The following is an 18,132-nucleotide window of genomic DNA, read 5'->3' on the forward strand; positions in this document are numbered from 1 at the left end:
AAAATAGTAGCTTCTTGCAGGTTCTGGAACAGAGCAAATTATGACAGGAAAAATAAAAAAATTAACCCCCTGTTTTTGTAAAAAAATTTATTGTTCTCACACGAATTGTCAAATTTTGTAGATTGATTTACTCGCCTTAGCGCAAATGTGGAACGTTGATTTTTGAATGAGGACTTCTTAACTATACATAGAACGTGTCTACGAAGAATTAGGTCTGTATGTCATCTAGGGGCTGAGCTATGGATGCCTGAATTATTACGAATATGGACGAACAAACAAAAAATAGTTACAAAAACAGGGGGTAAAAATTTATTAAAAATCCAAAACTTTTTAGAAAAACTGCAAAATATGAATGAAAAGTAAACAGTTTAACGACTAGTATACATTCAAATCATAGCAAATTTTGTTTTCTCTTCCATTGCAGTTGCATTACTTGTCCATCGTTTCAAATTCGCGTACAAATTTAGGAACAAAAATCAAATGCCTGCCGGAATGTCTGTATAGCTGGGTACACATTGTCAGTTTTGAATGACAGCTTTGTTGTTGCTTGCTAGTGTGGCCGTTCATTTTTGCCATTCATCATGCAACCACAAAATATTTTGTGGTTGCTGGACTGTTGGACAGTTATCGATAATTGCAAAAAATCGTCATTCAAAACTGACAATGTGTACTGTACTTATACCAAAAAGATATGTTGGCAGGTCTCTCTCTCGTTAATTATTGAAATAGAAAAATTTGAAAATATACTGAAAACACCAAAATTGTGAAAAAAAATGGAAAACATGAATGAAAATAATAGAATTTAATATTAAATAGATATCTGAAAGAAGGATACATATTTTTCAGTTCATATAAAATAATTTTACCCGTATTTTGGTTGAAACTTTCTTTAAAATCAGTAAACAAAAACCATGAAAATATGAATCATGTTGCTATGAATGATGTACCATGTCGTTTGAACGGGTTAATTCGTGTACGTAATTATGAGAACGAACGACGTTATTCAAATGCTGGTATGAACATGGCATTAAATGACTTACGATGTGTTACAAGGCTATGAGAAACTTTATCCTTATGATTTTTTGAAATTTAAAGGCCTTGACACATAGGAAGCATGGCATTCTTGCTTAAGTCATGGTAAGTGACTAAAGACTAAGTTCGACCTAATTCAAACGTGGTAGAACTTGGTCTTTAGTCTTTTATCAGATGTGACTTCAGCAAGAATGCCATGCTTCTTATGTGTCGAGGTCTTAAGTGCATATTTTCTATCTTCTGAAAGTCATTTAGGACTCGGTTTAGCCTTAGGAGATTTCTCTATCATCCGTCACAGTCCATGGTTTTGGCTGGGTTATGTATTTCACGAAATCTATTATTCTAGGGGATGGAAGATACCAAGGAACGGTCCTGACCGGTTTTAACATGGCAAAGCCCAGGATATATCTTGGTCCCTGTTTCATCTCAAGTGGACACTGACCTCCCCGTGATGTCACCTGGGGAACTGCCTTTAACACCCGTTAAAGGTAGTGAGCTAACATGTGCCGCGCGTTCACCCATAAGAACGTTAAAAACTTAGGTTTGGGCGTCAAGTTAGTAACCCTCCCATAGAAAAAACAGCTTACTATGAAAAAACCAAAGAAAAGAAAAACAAACTCCCCTAAAGTTGACAAAACCCGCAAACGTTTTAATGACCATGATCTGCGAATCTGCACCTAGAATGTTCGCACTCTTTATAGAGAAGGTACAGTCTTCGCATTGGCAGACGTACTTGAAAAGTACAAGGCCGATATTATTGCCATACAGGAAATACGATGGATTGGGAAAGGCGTCACTACAACACCTAAAGGTGACGCACCGTATTATAGCTGCCATGACGTAAAGCATGAGTTTGGTTGCGGATTCGTAGTTAGTCGGAGGCTAAAACATCTGGTATCAAGCTTCACACCAGTGAATGAAAGACTTGCTGCAATTCGAATAAAATCTAAATTCTTCAACATCAGCTTTATTTGCGCTCATGCTCCCACTGAAGAAAAGGACGAACAGACCAAAGATATATTTTACGACTTTGCAGCTGCAAAAAACATGGTAGTTAGCAGTACCAGATTTAATCATCTCGATATTCATAAGTTCACCTGGCTATCTCCAGATCAGAAAACAAGAAATAAAATTGATCATGTTGTGATAGATGGAAGACATTCATCGAACGTTCCCAGGCGCAAACATTGATTCGTACCACTACCTTGTTGCAGCAAATGTACGCACCCGCTTAAACGTAGCAAACAAAGTACGAACAGACACAACACGAAAGTTAGACATCGGTAAGCTGCAATCACAACAGATAGCCACAGCATATTCCACTCAACTAGCCCAATTGCTTCATCAAAGCACTCCATATCAGCGCAATTGCAAAGCATTGCCCACTCCATGCAAATTGCCGCAAAATCCATACTTGGATACCAGAGACCTCCACCAAGGAATCCATGGTATGATCAGGAGTGTCGTGCTGCCACCGAAGAGAAAAATGCGGCATATAGGGCTACTTTACAATCCGTAGCAACGCGTAGCTCACGATAGAGATACAGGGAGAAAAGGAGAGAGGAGAAACGTCTTTTCCGCTGCGTTCAAAGGTATTCAAAGCCATGTCTGAATTTGGAATCCCCGCAAAGCTTATACGGATTTGTAAAATGACTTTAACTGACACGTTAAAATAGGAAATAGGTTAAAATAGGAAAGAACCTCTCCAAAGAGCTTTGTACCAAAAGAGGTTTCAGACAAGGAGACAGCCTTTCGAGTGATCTCTTCAACATCCTGCTGGAAAAGGTTATACGAGAGGCAAACGTCAAAAGAAGTGACACAATCTACACGAATAGCCACATGTTGCGAGTACTTGCTTATGCTGATGATATAGACATCATGGTACGATCTGTAAAAGAAGTAACCGATACCTTTATGAAGGTCGAAGGAGAATCCGCTAAAGTGGGTCTGGCGATAAACGGTGAGAAGACCAAGTTGATGGTGTCGACGCGCAATGCGTCCATTGAAAGTTGGTTCCTGTGGAAGTTGGTTCCTATAATTTTGACTTCGTCTACCTCGGCACCTCCGTAAACACAACAAACGACATTAGTTGTGAAATAAACAGAAGAATTGTATTGGTCAACAGATGCTACTTTGGTTTAAGTAAGCAGTTTAAAAACGAAGCCACATCTCGTCAAACAAAAATAACGCTCTACAAAACACTGATACTACCCGTGCTGATGTATGGCTCCGAAACCTGGGTACTTGCGCAAGCAGACATGGCAGTATACAACGACAACAATATAGTTAAACGTATCGAGATGCAGCGATTGCGTTGGCTATGCCATATCATAAGAAGAAGGGCGAAGATGAACCCGCTAAAAAGGCGTATACATATGCGAACCGCTTAGCGGTGTACGCAGAAATGGCAGGCCAAAGAATAGAAAATGCGCAAACAAGTTGATGAAGAGATGACAAGGCGCGGTATTCCAAAAAGCGAAGCACTAAACAGAGAGAATTGGAGATCTTTTTTTAGTTCTTTCTATGGAACAAATGTTCTGTAATGGGCCAGCTAAGTAAGTAAGTATTTTTGAACGCAACACGCAAAGGTTTAGGTTTTGACCTTAATTTTTTAGGAGATGTCTCTATCTTCTCTCACAGTGCATGGTTTTGGCTGGGTTATGTATTTCACGAAATCTATTGCTCTGTTCCAGAACCTGCAAGAATCTACTATTTTTTACTACGATGACATTTTTTCCTTTATGTTATCGGAAAAAATAGTTAAAATTAGTTGATTCTTGCATTTCTGGAACACACCATATTATTCCTATATTTTCGTGACTTTGGCACCTGATTTCAACTATAGGTGTGTTCGTTTACTCAATAATTTGTACAAGTCCAATAACTTCTTGCACTCGGCTAAGCTCTTTTGCATTGTACTGTAGAGTAAACGCACAACATCCAGTAACAATTTGTACAAATGTTGAGTAAACGAACACACATTATTGTTACGGAATTAGGTTTAACTAATCTCCGTGTAGACGTTGTTTTATTCCCCAGTACGATTTGTACCAAATAAAACAGGGATCGTTTTAGATTACGTTTCTACCATGCTTTATTTACTTTATTACACTTCTTCGTAACCGACTTTAATTACTAAGCACGCAGCTTGTCTCTAGTTAGCACGCAGCTATTCTTTAATCGATCTGTTCAGTTCAACGCTTAAAACACAACTCACCTCGTCATTGCCAGTTTCCCTGTATTTATACCCCAAAGTCTCCTTGGTCTAGAATTATCCAGAAAGTCTGGCAACACCTCGAATCTGTGCAACGAACACACAGACGCACATTCGCACTAAGCGAACAACCATACTCACATACATACATGGGGGGAATACAGGCGGACGACAAGCACAGTAATGACGTAATTACAACAACAAGCAAATGCAAGAAATACAAGAAGTAGGAACTAAACGCTAATTACATGATTATGGCAAAACAAAACAAAAGCACATTAATGAAAGGTAAAGTAACATCTAGAATAATGAAGATAATTCTACATGATAGTTGCTGTTGCTTAAATAAAGTAACTGCGTAATAAAACTTTACGTTACAATTCAAATTTTTAAATTAACGGAAATTAAACTAAATTAACTTAAACCTATTAGTTACATTCGTAACATTATATTCGACTAAATATTTCTAGGATAGCGTTTTACCTTAGCGCTAAATTTTAATAATTTGCTATAAAATATATGTTTACACACAGAAACGAAAGATACGATTTTAAAATGTACCTAACTATTCAGAAATGCGCAAGTGCGTTCTGTGTTGTAAGAAAGAAGGCAAGGACAAAGGTCCTTTCATCCATATTCCATTGGGTCCACGCCGCAGGGAAAAATGGATACAAATTTGTATAATAAATTTCAAACCAAATTCATGTATATGCTAGGATCATTTTTTGCCGGAAGATATGAGAATGGTGGGACCAACATGTAGACTTATGCCACGGGCTGAACCATTCCTTATACATTCCTCTGAAGATTTTAATAAGGAAAAGTAAGTAAATACAAATGAATTAAAAGTATTTATGAATTGAATGTGTCTATTAATCTCAGTAATACGGATCTGAGTGTTCCAAATTATTCCATTTATGTGGAAGAATATTCTGAAATGGATATTGATGATGAATATAAGTGTGTATTAATTCCAATTAAGATACTTTTTTGACAGTTAAAATATTTTTTACGCAGACCTTTTTCGCATGACGAAAGTGTAGTAATTGAAACAAAAACTTTCGCCGAGTGTGGTACACAGACATAGTAAGTTGTATACTAATATCTTTATTATCGCACAACACGTATTTAATGCATATTAACAGAAAATATACTGCAAAACCCACCCACACTTTTTATACCCTACACCACTATGTGGGGAGGGTATTATAAGTTGGTTTTGCCCAAAAAGTTTGTAACGCATCGAAATAATGGTCGTAGACCCATACTTATATATACCAAAATGAATGTTTCGACGAGCTGAGTCGATCTGGCTATGTGTGTCCGTCTGTCAGTCCGTCCGTCTGTCCATCTAAACCTTGTAATCACGCTACAGGTCGCAATTTTGATCGGATCGTCACGAAATTTTGGGTGTTGATGAGGGTCCCGGAGGGGAAGAAGTCTATTGATTTTGGTGATGGTCGGATAATGTTCAGGGGTCGGAATGGGCAAAAAACTTATGTGGATAAAAAGACAACGTTTTTTCCCAAAGCGAATATCTCAACTTCTATATAGGGTATACCAAAAGCCAGACCTGACAATAAAAGTAGAAAATATCAATATCTCAAACAACGGAGAAATATCACAGCTTTGGTTAGGGACTTTCCCATCTTTACAATGATGCAAACTAGATCGGCGTAGGTGAGCAAATAACGGAGAGATTACAATAGTCGGTAATACATCCCATTTTCCACTTTTTTGGAAATCACGCTACAGGTCGCAATTTTGATCGGATCGTCACGAAATTGTTGGTGTTGATGGGGGTCCCGGAGGGGAAGAAGCCTATTGATTTTGGTGATGGTCGGATAATAATTAGGGGTCGGAATGAGCAAAAAAGTTATTTGGAGAAAAAGTCTACATTTTATTCCAAAGCAAATATCTCAGCGTCTATAAGGGGAATATAAAAAGCAAAACTTGGCAATGAAAGTAAAAAATATCGCCTTTGAAATTATGTAACGTAGGTTGTCGTAGGCGGTCACACAACGAAGATATCGCAATAGTCGCTAATAGAACCCAACTTTTAATTTTTGCGATTTTAGTTATAATGACGCATATCACACCTTTGGTTGGAGACCATCTAAAAGCAAAGCCCGACTAAGTGAGTAGAAAATCCCATCTTTAAAATTATGAAAAGTAGGTTGGCATAGGTGGTCAAATAATAGAGATATCGCAATAGTCGGTAATACATCCCTTTTTTCCACTTTTTCTGCAATCACACTACAGGTCGGAATTTTGATCGGATCATCACGAAATTTTCTCACAGAGATAGAAGCATATTGATGATGGTGATGTCGATAGTAGTCCAATATAAAATTAAATATTATTTTGGTTCAGTTCGCCTTAATTCATTTGGTATAAAAGCCAGATAAGTGAAAACTTTCGTATGTTTAAATGTTTTCGAGTGAAAAGATTATGCACAGAGGTAGTGGTGTAGGGTATCACATAGTCGGCCCAGTACCGACTATAGCCTTTTCTGACTTGTTAATGCATAAACAAATATCTACCCCAGTAAAAATTTAAAATCATACTGAAGCCTTAAACACATCCAACGTTTGAGTAAAGTTTTGTGTCATTTCTGGTAGAAGAATAAAGAAAAATTTTAACTTGGCAGCACTTAGTCCTTTATTCATCTACCAGAAATGGCACTAAACTTTACTCAAACGTTGGATGTGCTTAGGGCTTTAGTCTTTATATATGGCGTATTTGTAATTTTATCCAAAATAATAATAATCATACGACCCGTGGTCTACTACTATGAAATTAATAGCTCTGTAGTGGGATTCTGTAACTCATTTTTGCTGTTATCGATAATTGTCGGTAAAATTAAAATGCTTATAATTTCCATAATTAACGAAAATTTTCGGTAAGTTAACGATGAATAAAAAGTAGTCGCTAGCCTCTACCGACACAAACAGTGATGCCAGCTTTTCTTTATGTTTTTAGTCATAATTTTGCGATTTAATTTTACCGATTTTTGTCGGTAACAGCAAAAATGAGTTACAGAATCCCACTACTGATCCAGAACTAAAAAGTTTTTACAATTTTCACTACTTTTGCACATTTAATCGGAAAAAAAAAGTAATCAAAATTTCCCTTCAGAGATTGTGCAGAGCACTCGGAAAATAATCGGAAAAAAAGGTTACGAAATCTCGGAAAAAAATCTAATATCAGAGTGATGGGCAAAAATGGTTGGCTGGGAAAAACCAAAATGTGTTTTTGTGTGTGACAAAAACACGAACGAATCGGAAATTTAAGTTACAAAAACAGAGGGTAACACTTGTAATTTATTGTTTGTTATTTAACACTTCCGTTACACATGCCAGTGAATTGGTGCCAATTGAGTACATGTATTATACTCGAAAATGCCGAAAAAGTGTTCGACTGGCATGCAGTTTTCTTGTGTGTTTACACATGCCAGTGCAAGTTCAATTTCAAAATTATTTTAAGCCGCATTAACACACAAAAGTGCATTATATTTCAGATTTAAAACACAATTCACAACATATTTTATTACTTTTTATTTTATTTCGTTTTAAAAAGATTGTTTTCAATCATAAACATAATGAATCTGGTATTGCCGCCTTTTCAATATTGTATAATCCCAGAGGGGAAATTATTTATCAACCTATATTTGCATGAAAAACATCAAAATTATGTCTTTACTAACCACTAATATATTGCAGCTACCAAGACGTATTATTTGTGTTTCCTAATCTTTTTGAAAATATGCATTAAATCTTTGCATTTTTAAAAGAAACAAAAATGTACATGGATTAAAAAATAGTCTCGGCAACTCTTTTTTCATTTTCGACATATCACTGGCAGCCAGCCCAAAATTTTGCTGGCATGAAAAATCTAGTGCCAGTGGAGTCGACAATTCAAAAAATGTTATTGTGGTAGTAAAATATTAAGTCTGTCTGGTTACTTTCCCAGCAAGAATTGTCCAGCAAGAACTTTCTCAGAGAGTAAGGGGTTTTTATTCTCTTTTGCTAGAAAATTTTAAAAAGTAAACAGACACCTTCCCAGCAAAAACCAGCAAGCAATCAGCTGACTTGCCAAAACAGAACAATTTGTCCGCCAACAAAGGAAGCAAACACTTTGTATTTTATTAAAAATAAAAAGGAAAATGAAACAAAAAAGTATTTTTCAACTTTACACATTTGTTCTCCATAAAACAATACAATTAGACTATGTTATTTCCACAATAAAATTGTTTTAATTGTTCACAAACATAAATCAACAAAAAACTAAAAACAGCTGATTGATTGTTTTCAGGAAGAAGAAGAGCTTGCAAGTGCTTGCTAGAAGAAATTTGTCCAGCAAGAATTTGCAAGCTCTCAGTGAAAGAACTGTCAAAATGTCTCTCTCGAATCGCTCTCTTTTGCTGGTTTTTTGTGTTAACAGACGACTTCCAGCAACAATTGGTACAAATTGTTACAAATTTTAGGGTAACCAGACACAGCTATTGTGTATGTATTGAATTTTTCGAACTGTCACTGGCATGTGTAAAGGTTGGGTAAAATGACTTCTTTAATATGACCATATCAAACAAATAAAGAAAATCTATTAAAAATAACATTTTTAAATTTTGTGCTCAATCGGAGAATAAATTTGGTACTTTTACCACTACAGCAGCCATGCACGCGTATTTACGTTCAGTGGATTTGTCCATTGGTGTTCGATTGCTTACGGTAGCGTAAAAACAAACCACATGTATTCTTTCTTTATTTTTGATTTGCCATTGCTTAGCAATGGGGAGAATGTCTTACCACTACTAATACACCATGGTACAATAATACAGGTAGCATTATCAAGCCAGCTGATGGTAACATAATGTGTCAATTGCATTGAATTGATGTCAAATTTTGACATCTTATGTTACCAACAATTGCCGATGCGGCTACCTGTGTATTTGTACCATGTAATACACCAACTATGCTGAGCACCCCTGCCCAGCAAACCAATCGTACCGACATCGTTACGAAATCGGAACAAAATTCGGACGATACGTCCGATATCTGTAGTGGGATTCTGTAACTCATTTTTGCTGTTATCGATAATTGTCGGTAAAATTAAAATGCTTATAATTTCGAAAATTAACGAAATTTTTCGGTAAGTTAACGATGAATAAAAAGTAGTTGCTAGCCTCTACCGACACAAACATTGTTGCCAACTTTTCTTTATGTTTTTAGTCATAATCTTGCGATTAAATTTTACCGATTTTTGTCGGTAACAGCAAAAATGAGTTACAGAATCCCACTACTGATCCGAAATCGTAACGATATCTTAACGAAAGTTGTATGAAGTGGTTGACATAATTTCGGAACGAAATGTCGAAGCGACATCGGATCGATTTCGTTCCGATTTCGTAACGAAATCTGAAGAAAATCCTTGGGAAATTCGGAAAGGAAATTTCTTTCCGACATTCGTTCCGAAATCGGAACGAAATCGGTACAAAATCTGAACTATTTCCTCTCCGTAAAATCGTTTAGAAATCGGAACGAAATCTGAACGACTTTGCTTCCGAAATTGTTCCAACGTGTCGGACATCAGACATTTGGTTTGCTGGGTGGTTTAGTCCGGGGGTACTCAGAATAGTTGGTGTATTAGTAGTGGTAAGACACTCTCCCCATTGCTAAGCAATGGCAAATCAGAAATAAAGAGAGAATACATGTGGTTTGTTTTTGCGCTACCGTAAGGAAGCGAGCACTTTAGTCGTTGTTGAGAAGGCAACGGATTAACATGCGCACGGATGTACACATTATTTGCTTTGATATTTATTAAAATTGTTGTTTTTAATTAAAATTATAACGTTTAACACATAGTTATTTATTAAAATTACCTTTTTGGGCTTTCCCTATTTATTTAACAATGAAAAACTATTAAAAACCATAACATCAAATTTTTAAATTACTCTTAGAAAAATTGGTTTCTCTTTCCCATACAACCACCCAAAATAGCATGCTCTTCTTGTGCACCATTGCACTACAGTCACATATATTGTTTTATGCATCTCTAACTTAGATGTCAATGCATTAACCCACACGATGTTTGTAGAGAGAGTGAAATTCACGCTCTCGATGTCGTATGCGTGCGACCGCACATACTTTATTTGTATTGGTGCCGTTACCTGGACTTAATGGTGGTTGTTGTTACTCTCATCAAGGACACGGACACGTGTTCCCTTTTTGCCGCATGCTGGACTAAATGGTGGTAGTTTTGTTGTTACTCTCATCAAGAACACGTGACCTCTTTTTGCCGCACTCTACCCATCCCCGAATATTCTTCACCATTCCAGAGATAATACGCAATACCCAAGAATGTTTTATGGCGTGTTGGGCTTTATTGACCATAGCGAAACAAATCCTATAAATATGAATGGCAGCGAGAACAGACCGCAGTTGATTTCAAGAAATTCAACTGAAAACAAAGCAAAAAGAAGAAAACAATTGTAACGCGTTTTTGATAAATCGATTCCAAAGCTTTGTAAAGCAAAAAGTAAAAAAAGGAATGCTTCAATCGCAGACAATTCAGCAGAGCATTTTACACACACCAACAAAATGGTGGCAATTGGAATTGATTTGGGCACAACCAATTCCTGTGTTGGTGTCTTCCAACATGGCAAAGTGGAAATCATTGCCAACGACCAGGGTAATCGCACCACACCCAGCTGTGTTGCCTTCACCGACTCGGAACGATTGATTGGAGATGCAGCCAAGAACCAGGTGGCCATGAATCCCAGCAACACTGTTTTCGATGCCAAACGTTTAATTGGTCGCAAATTTGATGATCCAAAAATCCAAGATGACATGAAATATTGGCCCTTCAAGGTGGTAAATGACGGTGACAAACCAAAAATCAGTGTAGAATTCAAGGGTGAGCAGAAAAGTTTTGCTCCAGAGGAAATTAGTTCAATGGTCTTGACTAAAATGAAGGAGACAGCTGAGGCATTTTTGGGTAGTACAGTACGGGATGCTGTCATTACTGTGCCAGCCTATTTCAATGATTCACAGAGACAGGCCACAAAAGATGCTGGAGCCATTGCAGGACTACATGTCTTGCGTATTATCAATGAACCAACAGCTGCAGCCTTGGCCTATGGTTTGGATAAGAATTTTAAAGAAGAACGTCATGTTTTGATTTTCGATTTGGGTGGTGGTACCTTTGATGTATCCATTTTAACCATTGATGAAGGTTCACTGTTTCAGGTACGGGCCACAGCAGGTGATACCCATTTGGGTGGTGAAGATTTCGACAATCGTTTGGTCAACTATTTGGCTGATGAATTCAAGAGGAAATATAAAAAAGATCTACACTCCAATCCAAGAGCATTGAGACGACTACGTTCTGCTGCAGAGCGGGCCAAACGCACCCTATCATCGAGCACCGAGGCCACACTAGAAATAGATGCTCTCTATGAAGGTGTAGATTTCTATACCAAATTAAGTCGGGCTCGATTTGAGGAATTGTGTTCCGATTTGTTCCGCAATACCCTGCAACCGGTGGAGAAGGCATTGAATGATGCCAAAATGGATAAGACTGAGATACATGATATTGTGCTGGTTGGTGGTTCAACACGTATTCCAAAGGTCCAAAATCTTTTGCAACAATTCTTCGGTGGAAAGTCTTTGAATTTGTCCATTAATCCCGATGAGGCAATTGCTTATGGTGCTGCCATTCAGGCAGCCATATTAAGTGGTGACAAGAGCAGTGTCATACAAGATGTCTTGCTGGTCGATGTGGCTCCTCTTTCATTGGGCATTGAAACTGCTGGTGGTATCATGACTAAGTTGATTGAACGCAATACCCGCATTCCATGCAAACAATCAAAGACCTTTTCCACATATGCTGACAACCAACCTGCTGTGACAGTACAGGTGTTCGAAGGTGAACGTGCCATGACCAAGGATAACAATCTTTTGGGTACCTTTAACTTGACCGGCATACCACCAGCTCCTCGAGGTGTACCCATGGTGGATGTTACCTTCGATTTGGATGCCAACGGCATTCTCAATGTTGCAGCCAAGGAAATGAGCACCGGTAATGCCAAGAATATTGTCATAAAGAATGACAAAGGACGTCTGTCACAAGACGAAATAGATCGCATGGTCAATGAAGCTGAGAAATATGCTGACGAAGATGAGAAACATCGTCAACGGGTAGAGGGCCGTTACAAATTGGAATCGTATGTTTTCAGTGTCAAACAAACCCTCGAAGATACTGGTGATATGATACCGAAATCCGATAAGGATCGCCTAATGGAAAAATGTAATGAAACCATCAAATGGCTGGACAACAATGTCCAGGCTGAAAAGGAAGAATTTGAATACAAAATGGAGGAATTGACTAGATTCTGTTCACCGGTAATGATTCGTATGCATCAGCACGCCAGCGGATGTGGTAGAGGTGGTCCAAGCCCAGCCGAAGGTTTTGGTGGTGGTCACCCCGGTCCAACCGTTGAAGAAGTTTATTAAATCGTTTGCTGCAACCAACTAAAGTAAAACTGTTTTTTGCTTAGCTTTAAAAACAAATATTTATGTACACAACAGTATAAACATTTTGAAAAATTAATTGCATACAATGTAGAAGAAGTATCTTATAGAGTATTATATATTTCAGTTCGTTTGTTATAGATATAAAAAATATTCACCAAAATACGCTAAATAAATGGAATTACATTTTTGTTCCAGGCCTTGAGGCTTATTAAAAATTGTGTTGATTAGAGTTGGGCAATTTTGTTCAATTGAACGATCCGTATCCCTGTCCTCGTTCAAAGACGAATGAGTAACATCATAAAAACCAACGTGTGAAATTAAGTATACGCAGTTTTGTCAAAGAAATTACCGGTGTCCATTGAACGAGATAGTGATCCAGATCGTTCAATTGAACGAGATTGCCCAACTCTAGTGTTAATACGAAAATTGTAATGTCCAGCAATATAAATATGAATTTCACAATCTTTGGGAATTATTTGGATAGATGGCATGTTTAATCATGAACGTGAATAAACATGCTGTTAAACAAAAGATCATTCAATATCATTGTTAAGCGCAGACATCAAGCTAAATCATTTGTTTAGTCTATTTGTCATCAAACTCTGCGTCAAAGTCCCTCAAACCTATTAACATAAGTGATCCCATTGTATTGCGATGAAATGGAGTATATTACTGTCAACGGTTTCTTGGAAATTCAAAAACTAAAACCACCTTATGTCATGGATGATAGATTCCATCGTGAAGATGAACGCTTACAAACGTTTGACAATTAGCCATTGGATTTTCAGATAGCAATGAATTAGCCCGTTCGGTTATGTTTTATAAGGGTAAATCAGACAAAACAAAATGCTATTTCTGTGAGGTGGAAATTGGTTTTTGGGAACATGAAGATAAACCTTACATGAACATCATCGTTGGTCACCTAATTACACATTATTGACGAGAGGCACACAATAATTACCGGCATGTTGGAAAGTATCCTTCTTGGTTATGATATTTTTGGAGTAAACCATAATTCCAGCTTCCATAACATCTGATATACCACACAACATCTACCAGTTGGTGGATAACACTGTGCAACATTTTTGAGGTGATATTGTGCAAACAATTCGAACTGAGGATTTTTTGAAAGTACAGACCCAAATGACAAGAAACCCTAGTTGGGTTTTGTTGTGTCAGATCCAGCTCGGATTTTATAGGCGCATCTAAACATGGTTAAATATTGAGTTTTTAAAGAAATTCGGCTCTATATCTCTGAAACCAATGCGAATCTTCTTCTGACCTCTGAATCAAATTTGTAGATAAGAACAAGAATAAATTATTTGGAGCAAGGCATATTCATATAAGGTAAATGCATGAATTACAACAACTAACAAATTTACAAAAACAACATTGTTGTTATTGAAAATTAATTGTCAAAGATAAATATTGTATAATAGGGTCGTTCCAAAAATTTGTTCAGGAAAAACATAAATACATTTTGAAAATCCTCTAAAATAGAACAAATTTGAATCAAAATGTAAATATATTGCATACAGAATTGTCGTAGGTCATTGTTATTACACGTTTACGGTGAAAAGAAGAATGTTATGGTAACAAATTTCGAAGTTTCAAATTTCATGAGCAGCCCCTATTACATTTTGAAAAGTAAATTTACAAAAAAACTAAGAGTACAGCTGATTGTCACTTCTACCTTGTATAAATATGCCTTGATTTGGAGAAATAATGAACTCGAAAAACTACATTTATTGCCTCAAATTTCAAAATATATGCAAAAATACCACAATTTTTATACATTTCGCTCCGTATCTCCAAAACCGTCAATTTATTCTGAATATTTTCTTTTGGAAAAATATTCCCTGGAATGTAATACACAACTCTTCAGAACATGTCATTGTTGTAAAATGCCTCTATTCCGTTGTTTTCAGTACATTTTTCAACGACGATTTTATAAAAATGTCAATAATGTAGTGAAATCCGAAATACGAGAATAAACTGTTGGTGTGAACTGTGTTTGAAATACGTGTTGTAAAAGATATGATGCAAAATACCGCTTAAACAGCATGAAGTAAGCATTTTAGAGTTTCAGAATGTTCTAAAGAATTGTTGAGAACTTTATTTGGAAGATTTTTGCAAAAGGTTACTTGGTTCAACTCCCAATAGTTTAGCCAAAACTGACCCGAATTTCAGGAATTATGTAAAATTTTCTACATTTTGTAGATTTTATGCCCTAGATGGAGTTTTTCTTATGTGATTTCTTCGAAAGATAAATTCTACTAGTTTAGGGCTACAATATTGCTAAAGAGAGCAAGGCCAAATTCCTATTCGTTTCTGAGATAAAGGCCTGATAAATGCAAAAAAGTGTAGATTTAGCCCGGTTTAGATGAGGCCATAAAATCCGAACTGGATCTGACAGGACAAAACCCTTCTAGGGTTTTTGTAGTCTAAATATGTTCTTTCAAAAAATGCATACTAGAAGTTGTTTGCATTTTCAGTGTTGCATAGTGTAAATAGACATTAAAAAACCTTTATTATTAATATCAGATGGAATTTTTATACAAAATTTGCTATATCAACGAATGCAGTACATTCGGGTATGGTCTGAGACACACATCACTTCTCACTTCACGCCTCAATCATTTTGTTCACCCAATTTTCGCTTATTTTTCTAGTATTTTATGCAAGGACTAGGGTGTACTATTCTTTTCAAATACCCCAATGAATCTTAGCCCCAATAAATTCGCAAACAATTGGAGTAAATGGGGAGAGCAAAATGCTTGAGGCGTGAAGTGAGAGGTAAAGTGTGTCTAACATTACATTAACACAAAAATCTGTGGGGGCTTTTCCCAATTTTCTGTCTATCTCTTCCTCTCTCACATATACAGGAGGTAAATAATGCAACGTTAGATGTGTATTTTTACGTGATAATTTGTAATAATTATTACGAAATGTTACTAAATGCTGTCTTTTTAAACAAATGTTCAGTATAAGAGAGCGAAGTGAGAGAACAATTTTGACAGTTGTTTGCTGAGAAATTGCTAAAAGTTGCTGAAAGAATTTTTCCCAGCAACATTTAGCAAGTTCGATCACCTGTTTTACAATCATCTGCTAATGGTCAGCTGCTCAATGTTTATCTTATTTTTGTGGAAAAATATTATAAATATTACGATTCAGTTATATTTATTGATTATTTTATTAATATTGTAAACAGGGATCCGTAGACTTAAGGGAAGAAAACACTTCTTTCCTTTTTGAATGCTTATTTTGTACTGTTTATTAAAAGTAAAATTATTCTTAAGAACTAAATAGTAAAATATTACTTAACCTACTTAACTAGTCTGTAGAAAAAAGAAAGAGTGCATCTTCCTTTTCCGATTGGCATGCGGTCATAGCAACTTCCATTGCCATGATCTCCCCTTTCATAATCTTCATAGCTTCTACCGCGGCCCTGCGTTGCATTCGCTCGTTGTCCAATTTTTCCTGCACGCCACGGACTTCCATTTTGGCCTATTCATCCCTCATGTGTAGGTCTCTTATCACCTCACACTGAGAACTCACTCTGGTTTTAAGGCTTGCTTTAGCTTCTTCAGCTTTTGCAATGTCAATTTCCAGAATCTTGTTCTTGACTTTCAATTTCCCTTCTTCATAGTCCATTGCGTCGATATCCCATCGCAGGAATTTTATTTGTTCCTCCAATGACTGGGGCCTAACAGGCATCAACATTACTGGTACCACTTCCTCTTTTTTGGTAAACAATTGGAGGATTTTCTCGTTTACCATTTTATCTTTTGCTGCCAGCTTCGATGCTGCAAACCTCTGCTTATCCACGTACGTAACACTTAGTCTGGGTTTCATTGACTTCTTCAATCGCCCAGTTGATGAGAACAAGAAGCTTCTCCACCTCATCAGCATGGTGAATTTCTCTTCCCCTACGGACAATATCCCCAATTGGATATCAAGACTTCACCAGCCAGCTGACCCAATTTCCTCCCTGTGAGGCAAATTATCAGCTTCCCAGACATCCGACATTTGGTTTGCTGGGATGCTATACTCTCACTCATACATATGTTTTAATTTAGACTTACTCTAAATATGGTTCAGCCTAACATTTTGGAAGTAAGTTTTGTTGTTTTGACCAACTGTGCAGTTACATTTAAGCTCCGTTAATAATCTGTGACGTGTTAAGTTCCGATGGTGTTCTCATCAAATCCCGTCAATATATAATTATTCAGATGAATCAATGTATTGATTGTATCCCAGGATCGCCTCAACGATACCCGCCACCTCACACTTGAACCACCTCTCCAGCCATATGATGATCAACCTGCAGAGCATACTCAAGCTTTATAATTAATACACACAAAGGTCAAGAATTCCTACGAACAATGAAATATGCGGATTTGCTGCAGATTTGTTTACATTTAATAAATGTAAACAAATTGTCTACATTAGGCCGGGGCGATTTGAATGGAAGGAAAAAAACCTTAATGTACCCTTCGTGTTTCTGATTCCTGGGATTGAACTGAGCAAAAAAAGTCCACTAGAGCATAGGTCTACGGTGAAAATCGAGCCTCCCGATTTTGACTTTAAGTTTTTTATCCACGTTTTTTAGACATTTTGGCATATAACAGCCAAACCATTGAGACTTTCGATCCAACACAGGGACAAAAATTGTAGGCAAGACAGTAATAAAGAACTCCCCAATACATCGCAAAAGTATTGGAACGCTCCTTCAGGCAGTTTTGGCCTTGAGAAGGTGCAATTTTTTCGGAAAATGTCGATAAATGGCACTGTGCTACAAAAGTTGACCAGAAAAATATTCAAGCGTTCTGATGCAAAATTATATCGTGTTGGTATCCATGGACAACGACAATGCCTTTAGTTCGTTTGGGTCACTTCGTTTTATTTTTTTATAACGATAAAAGTAGTGAAAATCTGGGTATCTTACATTTTCAAATTTAAACGGACATATCTTCTTTTTTTCACATCGGATTTCTATTGATCCTTCTTCCTTTTAAAGGGGCGAGTAATATCTTTCGAACAAGTTATTATTTTTTTAAATCGGTTAACAAATGCCTTAGTTATAGTGGTTTATGTCTGAAAAACCCCACAAAAAAAAACTATAACTGAATTTCTCATAATTTTCAAAATAAATATTGAAAAAAAACAAGAAAACATTGTGTTTTTGAAAATTCTGAGAAATTCAGTTATAGTTTTTTGTGGGGGTTTTCAGACTAAAACCACAATAACTAAGGCATTTTGTTAACCGATTTAAAAAAATAATAACTTGTTCGAAAGGTATTACTCGCTCCTTTAAAAGGAAGAAGGATCAATAGAAATCCGATGTGAAAA

General features: G+C 36.6%; 1 protein-coding gene across 1 annotated transcript; it reads left to right on the forward strand.

The window, feature by feature from the left end:
• Nucleotides 1-10,436: 10,436 nt before the first annotated feature.
• Nucleotides 10,437-12,995, forward strand: LOC141389637 (heat shock protein 68-like). Its single transcript, XM_073961477.1, has one exon. It carries the CDS (start codon nt 10,846-10,848, stop codon nt 12,757-12,759), a length of 1,914 nt encoding a protein of 637 aa, XP_073817578.1. The 5' UTR covers nt 10,437-10,845; the 3' UTR covers nt 12,760-12,995.
• Nucleotides 12,996-18,132: the final 5,137 nt, after the last annotated feature.

This window comes from Musca autumnalis, unplaced genomic scaffold, assembly GCF_047663935.1.
Source record: "Musca autumnalis isolate F117 unplaced genomic scaffold, ASM4766393v1 scaffold_1, whole genome shotgun sequence".
Classification (NCBI taxonomy): domain Eukaryota; kingdom Metazoa; phylum Arthropoda; class Insecta; order Diptera; family Muscidae; genus Musca; species Musca autumnalis.